Source organism: Trachurus trachurus (genome assembly GCF_905171665.1).
Source record: "Trachurus trachurus genome assembly, chromosome: 5".
NCBI lineage: Eukaryota > Metazoa > Chordata > Actinopteri > Carangiformes > Carangidae > Trachurus > Trachurus trachurus.
The window spans coordinates 23,693,258-23,712,488 of NC_139896.1; the positions used below are offsets into that span (position 1 = coordinate 23,693,258).

Sequence of the window (19,231 nt, forward strand, 5' to 3'; positions counted from 1 at the left end):
CTCTTCTTCTTCTACAAGCACTGCCTCCTGCTTTTCTTCTCCACCTCCTCCTCCTCCTCTTCTTTGCTTTCTCCTCTACATTCTATTGGACTTTTCCACCTCCTCCTTTAACTCTCTTCCTCCTCTTTGTTCTGCTCCTTCATTTCTCCACCTTCCCCTCTCCCCCTTCACACCCTCCTGCTACTCCCTCATTCTCTTCTTCTCCTTGATTTCCTTCACTTCTCATCCCTACTCCTCTCTTCTGGTCCACCATTTCTCCTTCTTTACCTCCTACTCTCGCTCTCCTGCATCCTTAACCCTTTAATTTCTCCTCTGCCTTTAACCATCTCCTCCTGCCCCCCCCCCCCCCCCCCCCCATCTTGTTTTGTTTAACTCCACCTGTCCCTCCTCCGGTTGCCTAGGTTACCACCCCATGGTCATCCTGTTACCATGGTGATGACAGATGAGATGATTAAACATACTGTGTGCGCACACATAAATCTTGTTGTTGTGCTTGATCTCTAACTGATCACTGTTTGGTCTTTTAGGTCTTTTATCAGTGATCAATAAGCCGTCGGTGACGTCATTCTGTTTCCTATTTGTGAGGGAAGTCGGAGCAGAGCAAAAAAAAAAAAAACCAAAAAAAAAAAAAAACCTGCTGATCTGACAATCTGCCACCGGCCTGTCTCTCTACGGGTTGTCTCCCTCTACATCTCCCTGCTCTCCTCCTCTCCTCCTCACTCCTCCTCCTCCTCTCCGCAGCAGCAGCAGCAGCAGCAGCAGCGATGCTCCCTCCAGGCCTGGCCGGCCTCAGTGCTTTGTCTGCGGGCTGGCAGTAGATCGGTGCGGGTCGCAGCTCTCAGCCATGGTGCAGAAATCCCGAAACGGCGGGGTGTTCCCCGGAGCGCAAGCCGACCAGAAGAAGCTGAAGGTCGGCTTCGTGGGTCTGGAGGCCGGAGGGACCGAGTCCAGCAGGGACGGAGCGCTGCTCATCTCAGGTAAACGGGGAGAAACCACGGCTATCAGGGCGACTTAATCAGAGGTCGGAGGTCGTTAAGTGGAGATGGCATGCCACTGGAAGATAATGTGTGCGTGTGTGTGTTTTGTCAGTAAACAATGACGTGTATGAGTGTGTGTGAGAGATCGAGCCTCGGGAGTAAAAACGGAGCAGGTGTTTGTGATGCGGTGAATTAATATATTTGTAAACACGAGGAACAGATCCGGGAATAATCCGGGAGGTTGTCGATGTTTACTGTGGTGCATTGAAATATATCAGGGTATGAAGGCTATATAAATATAGCTATATAAATACACAGAACCGGACCTGCAGGTTTGGACCAATGACGCTAAGGGAAGAGGTGTTAATTGTTAACGTGTCACAATGCTCTGATGCGATTGGCTGGTGATGGCACATATTTCATTGTTTGTTGTGTTGGAAATATGTGGAAGCTGATCTTCAGTTCAACATTTTATGTCTGAATTATCTGATATTAACTAAAACCTTCATCATTTGATTAAAGTTAAACATTACCTCACTGATGCTATATCTAAATCTTGATTTTAGACTCATTCTCAATTTCCCATAATGTGTTATGTCTGTTTCATTTGTGCTCTTGTCCAGACAATAGTTTTGGGATGTTTCAGTCTCATTGATGTTTCACTGTCCTCTTAAAATATGGAACTGCTGGTAATATAATGCTGATAAGACTAAGAATAATTTCTTTTTACATAACAAATTATGATAATTGTCTTGATGCTACTTAAAGAAACAAAACGCTACCAATTTGTATGAGCGGGGGAGGAATAGAAATGTTTACATCAAAATGTAATTAACACTAACAGGACAAACATTTCACTAAGGGGATGTTTGTGTGCTTGTGATTGATAAACGACTAAAACAATTACTCTACAGGAATGGGTGTTCAATAATTAGCTGTCAGTCCACTAATTAAGTAATTGACTAATCGCTGCAGCCTCAGAATCAGTAAATCTGTGTGTGTGTGTGTGTGTGTGTGTGCTCAGGTGGGGAAGAGGGTCCTCGAAGGCAGCGCAGCAGCGTCTCCGGAGGAAAGAAACCTCCAAAACGAAACGCTCTCTACAGACGACTGCAGAACTTCCTGTACAACGTCCTGGAGAGACCTCGGGGATGGGCCTTCATCTACCATGCCTACGTGTAAATACCTGTCCCGTACACCTGTGTACACACAGCACCTAGTTGACACTGAGAGAGACGGGACACAGCTGCTCCTGTTTTCTTGTCCACCCCGTTGTTCACATCAGTGAAGGCAGGTGAAGCTGCAGAAGCACCTCCATGTGTCATGAAGCACAGTTCAGCAGCGGCACAAACTGCAGCCTCCACAGTGACCAGATAGAGCTGAGTCAGCACCTCAAACTGAACCAGGAGGATCCATTACAGACCTGCTGCATCACACTCACATGGCCTCAGCTGCTGTTCCTAATAAACTGACCGCTGCGTGCCCGTAATAACAGACTACACTACAAGATACCATATGTTATGTTATGGCCATAAATGGATACATTATTCATTTAATTAAGTACCCCATTATACAATAAAATTATATTTACAACAGACATATTAGGTGCTAATGTAAGAGCTATGTTAATTACTGTAATACTATATAAATAATATATTTATGATAATGTATTCATGAATAATGGCTATCTATCTATCTATCTATCTATCTATCTATCTATCTATCTATCTATCTATCTATCTATCTATCTATCTATCTATCTATCTATCTATCTATCTATCTATCTATCATCTGTCTAATTAGTCTAATCTAAAATTTTATATATATTTCTTTTAAGCCCAAAAGTCACATGGACACCTCCGATTTGTACTTCAGTTGATGTACTTTTTTACAGCTATCTGAGAGATTTGGTCTTTAAAACAAACTTAGAGTCTGATTAAACCATAATAATCAATATCAAACAAGGAGTGATTGATCGATATCGGCACCAAAGTGTTGTCTCAAGCATCAAATAAAAGAGAAAATTATCATCGGTCAAACGGAAAAATAAAACTGACGTTAATAACATCAGTGATTAAAACAAATGGGTTGGAGCTGCACTCAGGTCAGTTTCCACTTTCAGGAAGAGCTGAGGATCAATATCTGAAGACAGGCAATAAGATCAGGTGTCACAGTCTAAAGCTTCCCCCTGGAACAAAGACCTGAGATCAGTTTTCATGCCCACGGCAGAGTACAGTATGTGTGTTTTACTGTTGAATGTTCTGTGTTCAGGTTCCTGCTGGTGCTCTCCTGTCTGGTTCTGTCTGTGTTCTCCACCATCAAAGAGTACGAGAAGAGTTCAGAGGACGCGCTCTACATCCTGGTAAAACCTCTCAACAGCACCGTTTATCTGCAGCCCTCAGTCTAATCTAATCTGAGGTCAGCTGATGAACTGGAACATTTCTGTGAATAGAACTTGTGATTTCTGATATTTATAGCTCCTCTCCTCCTGTGCTTTGATATTTTTTTTACTTCAGTTCATGTTTCCTCCATGTGGGTTTGTTTTAGCAGCGGCAGCAGCAATTAATCGATTAATTGGTGAGATGATGTGGATGAGTGGTTACAGCACATCCCATTGGGTTGGCATAGGGCAAAGTGGTAATCGCCAGTTTGATTCCTGACCCCGATAATCTTTACTGGATGTCATTCCCCCAGCCACTCTGTCCACTTTCCTGTTTCTCTACACAGTCTGTCCTATCAAATATAGGCATAACATGCCCCAAAATATCTTCCAGATTCTCAAATGTGAAGATTTCCTGTTTTTCTCTTTCGCTGAATCCCTTCATTGTAGCGGACTCCATCTAGAAAATACTGATGAAAGAAGTGGCTAGTTTTCAGCTCTAGTTGGTTGTTAACAGCGTGTTGCTGCTGTTGTTGTTTAACAGGAAGTAGTGACCATCGTGGTGTTCGGGGTGGAGTACATGGTGAGGATCTGGGCTGCAGGTTGTTGTTGTCGGTACAGAGGATGGAGAGGACGACTCAAATTTGCCAGAAAACCATTCTGTGTCATAGGTGAGTCTGGTGAACAACATGGTTATGCCTAGACAGATGTGTGTCATGATCTTTTACAATGACATTAACAAATCAGACAGGTGAGTGTCGTCATGACAACATGACAACATGTTTATCCTGGGTAAGGTGGATCTGATGACTTGAGAGGCAGTTAAGAATCAAACTACAGGTTCAAAGGCAGAAACAAGTGCACTGTCGTAGGTAATCAAATGGATACTTGCAGAGATGTGCAAATCAGATCTGAGTACCTGCAACTATTTTCATTTCACCCACTGTTCCCAAAAGTATGGCAGGCAGAAACACACTCAGCTGCCAGGGTGCAGCTCTCCGAGCGCGGTTGGTAATTTGTTTATGGTGCCATAAATAAATTGGACGCTGTTTTCTTTGCTCAGCTCTTGGCACCACAGAGAGTCTTTTTTTCTTTTTTTTTAAATGAATAATGGGAATTGGCCTGAATCAGCTCTACAGGTGTTGCTTGTGGATGTTGTGCCCATGACCTCCGACCTGTCTCTCCCTCTGACCTCTGACCTCCGAGCACTGACCTTTCTCTTCCAGACATCATGGTGCTGATCGCGTCCATCTCAGTCTTGGCCGCGGGGACTCAGGGCAATGTCTTCGCCACGTCGGCGATCCGGTCTCTTCGGTTCCTTCAGATCCTGAGGATGATCCGGATGGACCGACGAGGAGGAACCTGGAAACTGCTGGGATCTGTGGTCTACGCCCACAGCAAGGTAAACTTGGAAACACCTGTGTTCCCCTCGTCACCTGTCTGTCACTTGATGCCTCTAAAATTGAGAGCAGTTGAAATGCTCACATGTAAGCTGGCATTTGGCTGCTTTCATATGCAAATATATACAGCATATCTAATTATCTATGTATATACGTATAGATGCTAGGGTTCACCTAAACCTCCTGATCACCTTCCTTATTGATTCAGTATTTAGCTGCAGGGAGAATTAGGCATGAAACATGATGTGGTCACATGGGTTAACTGTGCGTGCGTGCTTTTGAGTGTGTCTGTGTGTCAGCATTATTGGTTTCTTGGTATCATTTTGCTGACATCTGATCGTTTCCATTGATCTCGCATTGTATTGATCAATGTTATCGATCACCTCCTACCCCATCCTCCTCCTCTCTCTCGTGTTTCTGGTGTCTCATGTCTCAGTGTCAGTTTGTTCGGATCCTACAAAGTGTGTGTGCGTGTCAGAAATAAATTCAGTGTACGGACACGATGTATTGTTCTTCACCTGCCTGACTCTACCGAATCTAATCTTTCAGTCTACCCTAATGTCTCTCTCTCTCTCTCTTTCACTTCCTGTATGACCTAATGTCTCTCTGTCCCTCAACTTTTTTTCATTTGAATTCAATAAGCTTTATTGATGGATTTATCGGATGAACAATATCACTGAACCTTAAAATGTGAGGAATGAAGAACATAATTCATTAAGACAGTTGTTACTTGGTCGGTCGCTCCAGTGTCACACAGATAGCTGTCATAAGTTAACTTGATTTTCTTTGATTAGTGGTTGAAAAGCAGCAGGATTGATTTGAAGTTGAACAATTGGCTGTTATTTGATCAGGAGAGCTGACAGAAGGGAACCTATTCTGATTGGTTTGTTTGATCTGCTTGTAAAGTTTTCTTCTAACTGCAGAAAATGCACCAAGTAGTTATTTGATTTGACGCTCCCTCTCCCTCTCAACAGAATTAAATCAGATTAAATTTACAGAACAGTCGCAGAACAATATGACAATGACATCAGGAAAACAAAACTTGCGGTAAACCAGTGTAATTACAGAATAATCTCTCACTCAATCTGAATTGATGTCTCTCTCCCCTCTGCAGGAGCTGATCACAGCCTGGTATATCGGCTTCTTGTGTCTCATTCTGGCCAGTTTCCTGGTTTATTTGGCAGAGAAAGAAGACAACGCACAGTTTGAAACTTACGCTGACGCACTGTGGTGGGGACTGGTGAGGCCAATACATACTGATACACACAGACACACACACACACACACACACTGTGGCAGATGTTAGGACAACGGGCAGTCCTGTTAACATGATGTGGTGGATTTAAACGGGACTGAGAACTAGCAACAACAGGACACAACATCTGTTTAATGTCTTCAGTCGATAGGATTTAAACTTATACGGTTTAATCAAGAATTTCCTAACCTTGAGTTCTGATTCACTGATCTGGTTTTAGTCTCTGATTTATGAATCCAGGGAAATATTTCACTATTTTCAGTGATTTAAATTTAAAATGTAATTAATCTTCTGATGTGACTGATTGGTCCATTTCTGTCTCAGATCACCTTGACAACCATTGGTTATGGAGACAAGTTCCCCATCACCTGGAATGGACGTCTTCTGGCAGCAACTTTCACTCTGATCGGAGTTTCATTCTTCGCTCTGCCCGCTGTGAGTAACTCAAATGATCAGACAGAGGCACTGCCTCCCGGTTCATCCAGCTCACCTGGTCTCCTGTTACCTGTTCATGTGTCCGTCCTCAGGGGATCCTGGGTTCTGGATTTGCTCTGAAGGTTCAGGAGCAGCACCGACAGAAACACTTTGAGAAGAGACGAAACCCAGCAGCTGGACTCATACAGGTGAACCAACACTCTGACATCACAGATCACACCCACCTGCACACCGACCGGTCAGCTGTGGGGAAGTAGGCGGAGAAGATGACCGTGGTTTTATTGCCAACGTAGACTGACCTATGATGTTCACACATGATTCCAGCTAGTTATTCAGCCCTGTTGCTGATGTGGCAGTCAGAGCACAAAAACACAATACATGTATAATTTTCTTGTGTCATCCATCAGATGAAAACCAATCCAAACAGTGTGCTGCTGCTCTGAAATGAGTTAAATAGATTGTATCAGGTTTAATTCTGGATTTTATATTTGTGTGTCTTTGTAGCCATTACGTCAACAGTGGTTCTTTTCACTAAGTGGCCCGGGACAGATAAAAACGTGAATCACACCTTAACACTCATGCTGTTACAAAGGTTTCCCTTGGTCAGTCTTAATCCAAAGAGAAGAGTCTGCATCTGTGAAGGCTTTCCTGTTTTCCAAGTGAAACTTGAAATAATCCAATTTAAGTATTGAGCGTAACACACATTAGTGTATCTCATTTCTCAGTCAGACTCTCACTCTCTCCTCTCTGGCTGTTGAAGGTCAGACTCATTTTTTCTGACAGTGTTTTTTCAGACTTCAGTCTGTCTGAGCTCGTCATCTGTGACAGCTGCTGGCTGTCTGACAGATTTCCTCTCTGATTAATTTCTGCAGTAAAGAAGTCCGACACACTGTGAACGGAAATGCTGACTGACTGATTGAAAACACTTACTAGCCTCACAACATTATGCCACAAACAACCCAACGTCTCAGAGTGGTTGTGGAGATATCGGAGACACAGCTAATTGAAGATTACATCTGTTCAACATCTCCAAAGTGGTGCTTTTACAACAGCTTATTTCCTGCAGTGTTAACATCTTTTTCATGGTTTCTATAGCAACAACCACTCCCTTTTTGTCTCTAGGCGGCATGGCGGGTTTATGCCACAAATCTGACCCGAACAGATCTGACTTCAACCTGGGATTATTACGAGAGGACAGTTTCTGTCCCCATGTACAGGTAGGACTGCGCCTGTGCACCTGCAGACATCTTTGTTTTATAGTCACTTCATATCCTCACGTGTAAATCTGTCTGTCTACAGGTTGATTCCTCCTCTCAATCAGTTGGATTTATTGAGGAACCTTAAGAACAAATCGGGACTCTCATTCAGGTCTGAAATGTAACAAGTCACATAAATAAACAATTTACCAAGTACTGCAACAATAATAATTATAAGTAAGATAAACGTATATGAGACATTGGTGGGCTATAAACCTTCTGTACAAAACAGACAAGGCTTGATAAAACTGAGCAAACACACCACAAACTGCTGGGAAAAATCTAAATTTAATAACAAGTCCATGTTATAAATAAGTGTTGTTGATATTGGCATTTGGAAGCTCACAGACAAAATTAACGTTGTTGATGACAGTCTTATAAAAGGAGAAAAAGAGGCACCCAATGAAGGTGAAGAGTTTTTGTAGATGAGACATAGATGTTTATGTAGCGGGTGAAAATTGGTAAATTTAAGGTTTAAAAGTTGAATGTGTAAGTCAGTGTCAATGACCATTAACCAAGAAAATTATTAAATTAAATTATTAATTATTAAATTCTAACAAAACTATAATAACAACCTGTCTATATGTCCCTGCAGGAAAGATGTCCAGACTGAACAATCTCCCAGGTGCGTGTCCAGAGTCCTTGTTCACTCTTACGTCAGGAAAATCCTCTACTGAGACCCTAAAACCTCTGACCTTTACAAACAGGCTATTCAAATCTCCTGAGAAAGGATTTTCTTAATTCATCGGATAAATTTAACCATCACTGATAGAAAGTAACAACAAAATACATATTGTAACTTAAATTGAAATAAGGTTTAAAGGTTGAAAACATCAAATTAATGCACAAGGTCCAACTGAATCTGTGTGTTTGCAGTCAGAAGGTCAGTCTGAAGGAGAGGGTCTTCTCATCGCCGAGGAGTTCAGGGACCAAAGGAAAAGGTTCTCCTCAGCATGGTGAGTCAAACAACTAAAATCTTTAAGATGTTGATGTCATTGGACAGTTCACTAAATGAATCAGGTTAATGTCATGTTTCCTATGATGTGGAGCAAAGTCTTGATGAGGACACAGTAGCTCAGATTATGTTGTGTCCTGTACTTGACCTCGGTTTGTCCTTCACTTCTTCCTCTCCTCAGTGGCTCCTACAGCCCCTGGTGGTACTCCTGGTGTGGGTCCTAGTCCTGGAGTACCTGGAGGTCCAGGGGGAGTCCAGGCCCTACGGCGGTCCCCAAGCCTGGAACCCAATCTGGAGGACAGTCCCAGCAAGGTCCCAAAGAGCTGGAGCTTTGGAGAACGCAGCAGAACCCGACAGGCCTTCAGGATCCGCGGAGCTGCCTCCCGCCAGAACTCTGAAGGTAAATGAAGGCGAGTCAGAGCCGAGAGCGAGGACTGGTCCTTTCAGTCCAATTGCTCACTCAAGGTACTGCAGCTAAAAATCATTTTCCCACTGACCTCCATTATAAACAACTAGACATCTGTAAAATGGACACATCAAACTGCAAACAAGCTTGGGTACGAGTTTAAAACTCTCTAGACTCACTCTCAATGAGTAATTCTCGGTTCACTTGACTGGGCACCAAGTCCAGTGTCCAGGTCTTACAAATCGCCCAGGAACCACAGCAGCAGTGAGACGTCTGAGGTGTGCTTAAATGTTTTGGAGGTAGATGTGTTATAGAGTAAATTATATTTTTGTTAATCATGTATGCAGAAAAAAATGCTTCTTCAGGACACCATACTTAAACTTAATACATGCCAGAAACACATTAAGTCAGTAAAAACTTTTTAAAACAAGTTTAATGTTATTTATACAGTGCAAAATCATAGCAGTATTACGTTAAAGCACTTACCAGAGTGAGCTTGGGGGAAACCGAACACTTACCATCGTGAGCAAGCACTCAAAGCACAGTGAAACCAGACACCTGCAAAACCTGACATGAACCAAACATATGATTTGTTACTGGGATGAGAGGAGATAAGGAGACAGGGAAGGAAATGGGGAGAAACAGACCAACCCTCATCATCTGGGAAAACTGGTTGATACAGGACCTGGGTGTTTTATATTGGATCTACCTCGTTTTAGTTGGATTTAATTGGCTTACACATGATTGCTTTTTACCCCTTGCTATTTAACTTAACATTCAACAACTGAATAATCTCACATGATTTTAGCCTTGTGATAGCAAATACTTTCCCAGTAGGCTACTTGCAGTCTTTATGCAAAGGTAGGCTAACAGTTTCCCTCTGCCTCTAGTCTTTGTGCTAAGCTAGGCCCAGTTTTCCTGCGCAACCTATGTTTTTGCTAAGCTTTGCCAGTTTTCTCTTCTTGTACACCTAGACTTTATGCTCCTGTTTTTGTTTGTGCTAAGCTAACAATTTCCCTCTACCTCTAGTGTTTGTGCTAAGCTAGGCTAACAGTTTCCCTCTGCCTCTAGTGTTTGTGCTAAGCTAGGCTAACAGTTTCCCTCTGCTTCTAGTCTTTGTGCTAAGCTAGGCTAACAGTTTCACTCTGCGTCTAGTCATTGTGCTAAGCTAGGCTAACAGTTTCCCTCTGCCTCTAGTGTTTGTGCTAAGCTAGGCTAACAGTTTCCCTCTGCTGCTAGTGTTTGTGCTAAGCTATGCTAACAGTTTCCCACTGTGTTTGTGCTAAGCTAGGCTAACAGTTTCTCGCTGCTTCTTGTGTTTGTGCTAAACTAGGCTAACAGTTTATCTCTGCTTCTTTGTGCTAAGCTAGGCTAACAGTTTTCTCCTACACATCTTTGTGCTAAGTTAAGCTTTTCTAACAGTTTCCGCCTCGCCTTTATGCGAAGATAGGCTAACAGTTTTTGTTTGCATCTGGTCTTTGTGCTAAATAATTATGTATCTGCACTGAAATTGAGAATTGAATGAATTTGGACTGTTTTCTCTAAGTCTGTAAACGCCTGCGTATCTGACCGGTGTTTGTTTCTCTGTTGGTGTCCTCTGCCCTGACGATGATGATGATGATGATGATGAGTTCCCTGCTGAAGGTCTCTGTCTCCTCTGTCTCCTCCTGTAGTGCTGATAGAGATGCAGAATGAAGAGTTCAGACAGAAGAACTCCCCAGGTCAGAAAACACGCACACACACTGAGCCACGCTGCTCTGTTATCCCTGTTTGGGATCAGGGTTGGTCTCTCCAGAGTCAGAGCTTCTACTCAAATAAAACAGGTTCAATCGGGACACTTGGACAAGTTTGGTTCTTAACATCCAGTTAAAGGCATAGTTCAACATTTTGGCAAATTGCCCCATTGCCATAATTCCTATAGTCTTTCGAGTAGGTGTTACCTTTAATTGTCGGTGCAAGCTATTTTTACAACGGCGGAGCAGAGCCACAAGATGCTGGCTCATGGAATTTCTTGGTATCTGTCATCAAACTCATCAAATCCAACAACTCCAAAACACTCTCAGGGACAAGTTGTGACCCCTGCTTGCTGAAAAACTGCTCCCGATGGGAACGCGCATCAGCGGTTTTGCATGATCCTCGAAAACAACTCTGTCTCGTAACGTACTATTATCTCATAGCGTGGTGGTGCATGTGTATGTCACAACTTGTCCACGAGAGCGTTTTGGAGTTGTTGGATTGTGTATTTGATACATACCAAGAAATCCCATTATTATGGGATTAGGGATTATGCAAATGGACCAATTTGCCAAAATGTTGAACTATCCCTTTAAAATATTATGGTTTGGAAACAAAACTAAAATAATTAGGGCTGTAGTTCGATTAAAAAACAAACAAACAAACAAATTACTTGCATAATAAGCAATTATTATAAATAAAATTCTTAATGTGGGGGCAGCAAAAAGGAAGTACTTAAAATCATGTATGTTTTTTTTTTTTAAAGCTTTGAACACAGACCATCATGTGATATATAGATATATATATAGATATAGATATAGATTTCCATTGACACCATTGAGACCATTAAAATTTACTGTAATGTGAAAGGCATTTTTTATATGCACTGTAACAAAACTAGGCTCAAAAGTGCCAGCTGTATTTCAAAACCATCAAGGCCATTAAAATGTTCATCTTCGATATTACTTGCACCGATATAAATGATATGAACAAAAAATGTGTGCCAGTTGAATAGTAGTCCATGCAAATATGAAATAAAGAACAAGTAAAGTTTCAATATTTTTTGAATGAATGCTGCAGTTCAGTGTAATGATGGACTGAACCTGAGAATTGCTGGACCTCATCTTAATCAATTCTTCTCCCAGGATCCTCGAAGACATAGTAAGTTTGTGGGTTTTGAGTGATGTGCTGCAGTGTCACATGGTTCAGGTGGGGGGTGCTGGCCGACGCTTCTGACAATGATGTTGTTGTGGTTTCAGAGGCCAGCCTGCCAGGAGAAGACATGGCCGATGACAACAAGAGCTGTCACTGTGAGTTTGTTCCTCAGGATCTGACCCCAGGGTTAAAGGTCACCATCAGAGCCATCTGGTACGAACTGTTTTGTTTTTATTTCACTCAGAGAAATCATTTTACTTTATTAGCTTATCTGCTCATCATTCATCGCTTTGCTCACCTTTTTTTGCTGGTTATTATGCACTGAATCATTCTGCTTTTTATTCACATTATTTTGTTTTAATTTATTTTTGCTCACCCCAGGGTCAAAGGTCATCATCAGCTGTTGGGTAAGACCAGTTAGTCTGACCTCAAGTTAGCTTCACTGTTTTCTGTTGTTTCACTGTTTTCTGTTGTCTGCCACTATAGCTCCTCTGTTGTGCTGTTTGGTAAGACATTTCTTTTATTATTATTCTTTTATTTTATTTTTTATCCCTTTTGGTGGTGTTGGTGTCCTACAGTCCACTGCTCCCCTCCTGTTTGACCTTAAACCTTCAGATCTGTAGGAGGTTCTTCAACATCAAACAGAGGTTTGATGCAGTCTCAATAGTCTGGTATTGGAACCAGGACTGGTACTTGTACTGGATTCTGGATTAGCACCAAAAGTCAAGTATTAGTAGAAGCCTGGTTTCGGTCTATAGTTTCTCATTTTGGCTTCACCATGGTCCAGGATAAGTGACCAAGCTGTAGACTAATGGAGGCGACCCGCATCAGGACTGTGTCTCTGAAGATGAATCTGATTTGGCTTGACAAGTGATGGACCATGTCTGTTCCTGTCTGGTCAGCTGGTTCTGACAGTATACAGATAAAATCGTCCAGTGCGATATCTGCAAAGACTTTGATCTTGACTTTGAAATCTGCAACTGATGTGCCTGACTCATGATGCCATCTATTGGTTGTCGGTGGAAACGTACAGGTGAATTAACAGTTCACTTAGTGTTGGGTTCCTCTGTGAGCTCTGCAGTCCTCCCTCCAACTCCATTCAGGATCACACCAAACTCTGAGCTAACCTCTCTACATGGAAACAAGACCAGCTGTTTGCATTGACTTGATCAGTCTACACTCCAAACCAGCTCTTAAAGGGATAATTCAACATTTTGGCAAATTCGCCTATGCCACAATCCCACCTTTAATTATCGGCGCATGTTGTTTTGAGATCTGCGGGACAGAGTAGCGAGCTGCTTAGTTAACACAATAGAGGTGAATAGTACAGGTCCACTCTCCCTCAAAACTCATCAAATACACAGTCCAACAACTCCAAAATGCTCTTGTGAAGAAGTTGTGACCTGCACATTCACCACCATTCTCAAAACAACATGCACTGACAATTAAAGGTAATGAACCTACCTCTATGACTATAGAGATTATGGCAATAGGTGAATTTGCAAAAATGTTGAACTATCCTTTTAAAGGACTTTCCAGGTCTAGGAGATCAAAGTAGTCTAGAGTCCAGACTGTCCCTAAGAGAGACTTGTCCAGACCCAATAGACGCCACATGCCTCATGCAACTATTGTCTGATCCCACCAGAGGTCTCCCCAACCATCAGCAGTTAGCTGACATCTGACTTCCTGCCTGTGTTCTTTCTCTCCCAGCATCATGCGTTTCATGGTATCTAAGAGGAAATTTAAGGAGAGTCTTCGTCCCTATGACGTCATGGACGTGATCGAGCAGTACTCAGCTGGACACCTGGACATGCTTGCCCGCATCAAGAACCTCCAGTCGAGGTATGACACTAAATTTCTGACCTCTGACTCCCAACATAATGCTGCATCTGAGGTTTCTTCAGCCTCCAACACCGTCTCCTGTCTTCTGATTGGCAGAGTGGATCAGATAGTTGGCAGAGGAACGCCGATTGCAGACAAAGACCGTCCCAAAGCAGCCGGTGAGGAGCTCCCTGAGGATCCGAGCATGATGGGACGGCTGGGGAAGGTGGAGAAGCAGGTAACCAAGAGCCACTGTTAAATGAACTCTAAGCAGAGCAGAGCTGAAAACTGATGTCATTTCAGCCTTGAGTCTGATTGGTCCTCTGCTTGTCTCCTGTCCTTAGGTCCAGTCAATGGAGAGAAAGTTAGACTTCCTGGTTAACATCTACATTCAGCGAATGGGGATACCTCAGGCTGAGACAGACGCCTACTTCGGATCCAAGGAGCCAGACCCGGCCCCGCCCTACCACAGCCCGGTGGATCACCTGGAGAAGAGCCAGTCCAGCACTAAAATCCTGCAGTCAGTGTCTACCTTTACCTTTTTTACCTTTTACTTTTTAGACAGAACAGAACCAGGAACACACAGTTACAGCGAGTGACAGGGCAGAAACAGTAACGTACCAGAACCTGTCACACCAGAGATGTTCCTGCACCCTTCAGTTGTTCACACTTGTTTACATGTTGTGTTTGTTTGTTTACGTGTTGTGCAGGGTGACTGGTGACCCTACAGAGAAGTCCCGGGTCGTCACAAAGATGGTTCGTTCCAGCAGCTCCACCGGACACAGGAACTGCAACGCCCCCAGCTGCCCCCCCTCCACCTCCTGGCAGCCAATCAGCTCCCAGCTCCACCAACAGCCCCGACACCCTCCTCAGCGTAGCCATGGCAACAGTCCGAGTCCCGTTGGAGACGGGTCACTGGTTCGACTCCCGCCGCCTCCAGCTGGGGAGAGACACGGCGGGAACCGGTCGCATCGCCACAGCACCGGGGAGCGAGGGGGGGCCGAGAGACAGGAGAGAGGGGGAGGGGGAGGGGCCAGTGGGGCTGAGGAAGGGGGAGGAGGAGAAGGAGGGGAGGAGGCGAAGCTGGACAGCGACGCCTCCATCTCCATCCCGTCAGTGGACCACGAGGAGCTGGAGCGCTCCTTCAGCGGCTTCTCCATCTCCCAGTCCAGAGACAACCTGGACTTCCTCAACAGCAGCTTCTACTCCTCCACCAACCTGGGCGACCACCGGGGGGGAGGCGCCACCGCCCGGTGCGCCACCGTCCGGCCGTACATCGCCGAGGGCGAGTCAGACTCTGACTCGGAGCTCTGCGCCCCGTCGCCTCACTCGGACCGGGCCTGGACTGGACCCAAGTAGAGCTGAAGGTAAAAACCAGGGAAGAACCAGCAGAACCCTTAATTTCAATTAAATAAAATGTGAATGACAACTGTGAAACTGTGAAGTGAAACGGAGTCAAAAACTTTTAACACCAGCTGGAAGGTCAGTGAAGCATTGCGGGAACAAAGGGATCATGGTGTTTTTATTTGTGTGAATGTTTTAACGTGTATGGTTAATGTTTGTCCTCACTGTCAATGACTGGTTCAGGACGCTTGCACCCGATTGGCTCACTGCTTTAACACACTTCCATTTAATCATCACCATTTACAAAACTCAACACAATAATGTATCAAGGAAACAACAGTGACTGAGACACCACCATGACAACAGACACTGACATCTCTATTTCTTGCACAGAGCATTATGTTTATTTTGCCCTCTAAAGGCAGTGAGTGATAACCACAGCAGGGTTGAAGGGTGGTGATGTCGTCATCTAATGTGATTTTATTCTAATTATTTTACGCCAAAAATCACTCAAAAAATTCCCTGTCGCTTCCCCAAAGAGGAGTAATGTTTATTATTAATCCACACTCTGAATTATCTTGCCACTTGCCAATTTTTGTGTAAGATAATATTCAGTTAACATAAACCTCAAAGGACTACTCAAAGATGAAATCTTCGCTTCATTAGGGTCCGGGCAGCGCAGCTGACAGGACACTATTGTATTCCTAGGAATTCTTCTTCTTCTTCTTCTTCTTCTTCTTCTTTCTTTCTTTCTTCTTCCAAGGAAGTCATACTTCCCATGGGCGAAAACTCACCAAACTTTGCACAAAGGTTCAGTCCCATGCCAGATTCACTCAACTCCAAGGACATGTGCCCCCCCCCTCCTAGGGGGGGCACAATAAGCGTTTAAATTTAAAAACTTTAAAAATTCCTACCAAACCAACGGTAGATGCTACAGTGTTGAAACTTCACCACAATGTAGCCTCAATACTGCTGAAACTTTTGTCCACTTAAACTTATTACAAATTATGAAGTCCATCACTCTGTTTTTTTCAATAACTGTAAAACTTTTAAAATGTATCTCCTCCCACAATTTTTGCTCAATTGACACCAAACTTGCTACAGAGCATCTCCAGACCGTCCTCCACAAAACTTGTTTCTCGGATTTTTGATTAAGCAAAAATTGAGCCTACAGTGCATGAAAACGTTTGACTGCAAACAGTACTGTAAACATATACCATCAAATTCTTGATAAATACATTTTCAATCTTCCTGAAAAAAAATGACAATATTCTGGAGTCATGGTTGATGAAATTTGGCAAATATCAGAATTTTATGTCAAAAACTGAATTTTTGAGAACATTTTGAATTCTGCTCTCATGGGAACAACTGCAGTCAATGTGAGAGTGGAATTTATAAACATCAGATTTTCTCTTATGAAGCAAAACACTTATCATTAAAAACAAATCACCAACATTTCCATGCTGTCAAGATGCAATTTATGTATTATCAGATTTTTGTTTAGATGACTGAATTATTGACATTTTGACCATTTCATCACAACAGCTGCCCGGGCACTGGCTCACCTGAGTGGATAAATGAAGCTACACAGCAGGTCTCACTACCAGCCAATTAGCTCAGTGAGTTAGGAGCTGGTTCTTCGTGTCAGAGATTGTGAGTTCGAGACCCAGTTAGGGTGATGATGATGATGATGACGGATCAAAATGTCACATGTCCTTAAGCTGTTTTGCTGTCTAAATGCAATTTATGTATTAACAGATTTTTGTTTAGATAATAGAATTTCTGACTTTCTGAAATCTGCCTTGACAACAGCTGCCTGGGCATTGACTCACCTGAGTGGATAAATGAAGCTACACAGCAGGTCTCACTACCAGCCAATTAGCTCAGCGAGTTAGGAGCTGGTTCTTGGTGTCAGAGGTTGTGAGTTCGAGACCCAGCAAGGGTGATGGTGATGATGACAGATCAAAATGTCAGTTGACCTCAATATGAAACACAAGACAATTGTCCTAATGGTGGCATCACAGCAAGCCTCTAAAATAAAAAAAAAACAAATAGCTTGGACTGGTCCATGTGCGAAGGCTCCTAACATCTTAGACTCATAGTAGATGTTTGACAAATATCATTATTTTACCTAAAAAAAAGATTTTTCTTTTTACTGTGGTTTCAAATCTGCCTACACGACAGTGAATGGCTTACTCAATTTGTGAAGCCACTGTTGAAATGTCACTTGTCAATTAGCTCAGTGCGATGGACAACGGTCTTTGGTTCCCGAGGTTGTGGGTTCAATCCTCAACTGATGCAAATTGAACATTATAAGGTCAACTGTCTTGTCTTCCTATTCTCCTGTTTGTTGCTCAGAATTGCCTAAATTTGCCCAAAAGTAGCCCGGACCCGACCGATTGCTGCGCAGCAGCTATAATTGTTTTTATTGTTTCCATCTGGTTTTTATGTGTAAACAGGACGACCCTCTAAAAGACGTCTAGGATGGCCACACACATCATATCATGCTAACAGACTGAGGCTACTAATACTAACAAGGGCCACTATATTAAAAACATGTTTAATTCAGTCTTTAGACTTTTGCACGTAGTTTTGGAAAGTTGATGCAAGGACATGACCCTCTCTCGAAATGTATCACATTTTTTAACAGTTGCCAAACTGTGATTGGACAGTCACTGTTCAGGGGAGGGGTTTAGTGAACTGACAGTTATGGCTCCTATAAATCCCATATCACTTCATTGCAGCTGTCTTACACAATCATGTCATAAAACCGTAAGTACGTATATATAATGTAACCATCCAACAGTTTATTCTTCTATAAGTAATATTCATTATTAATCCCAACAGTTCATTAAATAATGGCAACAGGAATGATATTTGGTTGATGGATGAATTTGTGAATCAGCCACTGAATCTGTCCAGCAGGGGGCAGTCAGGACAATCAGTCACTACAGGAAACCAAAATAAGATAAACTTACCAAAATAAAAGTATGTTTTACCGCCTGAACTCTGGATGTGGGGCTCACCATTTCTTACCAGCAGTGGAGATAAATACAGAGTTTGGGGGGTGCTACAGGTATCATTATTAACTCCAACCCCCTGAAACCACACAGAGGTTCAGATGTAACAGTGTGTATTTCAGGTTGCATCAATAATCAGACTGATAATCATCTTCATCATCAGGATGAAGATAAATGGTAAATGCTCAGCTGACAGATCAGTTCTTCTTTGATTGGCTGACAAAAGTGACTCGTTCAGTGACCTGCTGCTTGCTGACCTACAAATTAGACTGAATGTAGAAACACTTTATTTAATGTTTCTGAAGTTAAAATGATTTACCGTACTCTTCTGATTTTATTTTTTAGACTTTTCTGAAGGATTTATGTCATTTATCTGACCGTCAACCTGTGTTGAAATGTTTAAAACTGTTCTGGATACATTTTCAAAAACAATTATGTGGAACTTTGTTGTTCAAACAACCCGACAGTATTAAGTATCAAACTTTGCTTTTGATGGTTACCCGTAGCCTAGGTTACCTGCTATTAGTTACTTCAAAATTCTTAAAATGAGTTCTGGAGAAGAAGCTAAATCTTTGTGTTAATCTCCTTTCTGCAGCCGAGACTGTAAAACATACACTGTATCTTTGTACAGAATGTTGCCTGTTTGATTGTATTTCAGTATAAATAAACCTTTAATCACAACAAACCTGATTTCTGAATCACTGATGATCATTGGATTAATTATTAATTTGTAAAACATTGCCCAGGTTTGAAAACAAAAGTACTGTCACTGTTTGGATGGACATTGAATGGCTTGCTTGGATATGGTGCATCTCTGGTCTGTTTGTGTGGTGTGGGAAAGTCTCTGGTTGATAAACGCATCACCATAGTTTTTAATGATAATCTCAATGTTAGGTCGAAAACTGCCCTTTATTGAAAGTGCCCCAAGATGACTTCTGTTATGATTTGGCAATTTACTCATTAACTTGACTTAAATTCAGTTAATGTCAATTACTAGATTGTAAAATGCTCTTTAATGCTAAATGTCTGAGACTCCTTGTACATTTAAGAAAAAAGGGAAAAAGAACCCCAACTGCTTGTAGAAAATTTGCAGCTT

The 19,231-nt window shown here is 42.6% G+C and overlaps 1 protein-coding gene across 1 annotated transcript; it reads left to right on the forward strand.

The window, feature by feature from the left end:
• Positions 1 to 844: 844 nt before the first annotated feature.
• Positions 845 to 15,130, forward strand: kcnq2b (potassium voltage-gated channel, KQT-like subfamily, member 2b; the record flags this gene model as incomplete). Its single annotated transcript, XM_083972691.1, has 19 exons — positions 845 to 977; positions 2,002 to 2,152; positions 3,246 to 3,336; positions 3,899 to 4,025; positions 4,581 to 4,756; positions 5,869 to 5,994; positions 6,334 to 6,444; positions 6,537 to 6,632; positions 7,567 to 7,661; positions 7,744 to 7,812; positions 8,296 to 8,325; positions 8,577 to 8,656; positions 8,837 to 9,055; positions 10,735 to 10,782; positions 12,055 to 12,163; positions 13,661 to 13,792; positions 13,889 to 14,009; positions 14,116 to 14,291; positions 14,482 to 15,130. 19 exons carry the CDS (start codon positions 845 to 847, stop codon positions 15,128 to 15,130), a joined length of 2,739 nt encoding a protein of 912 aa, XP_083828817.1.
• Between the last annotated feature and the right edge of the window lie 4,101 nt (positions 15,131 to 19,231).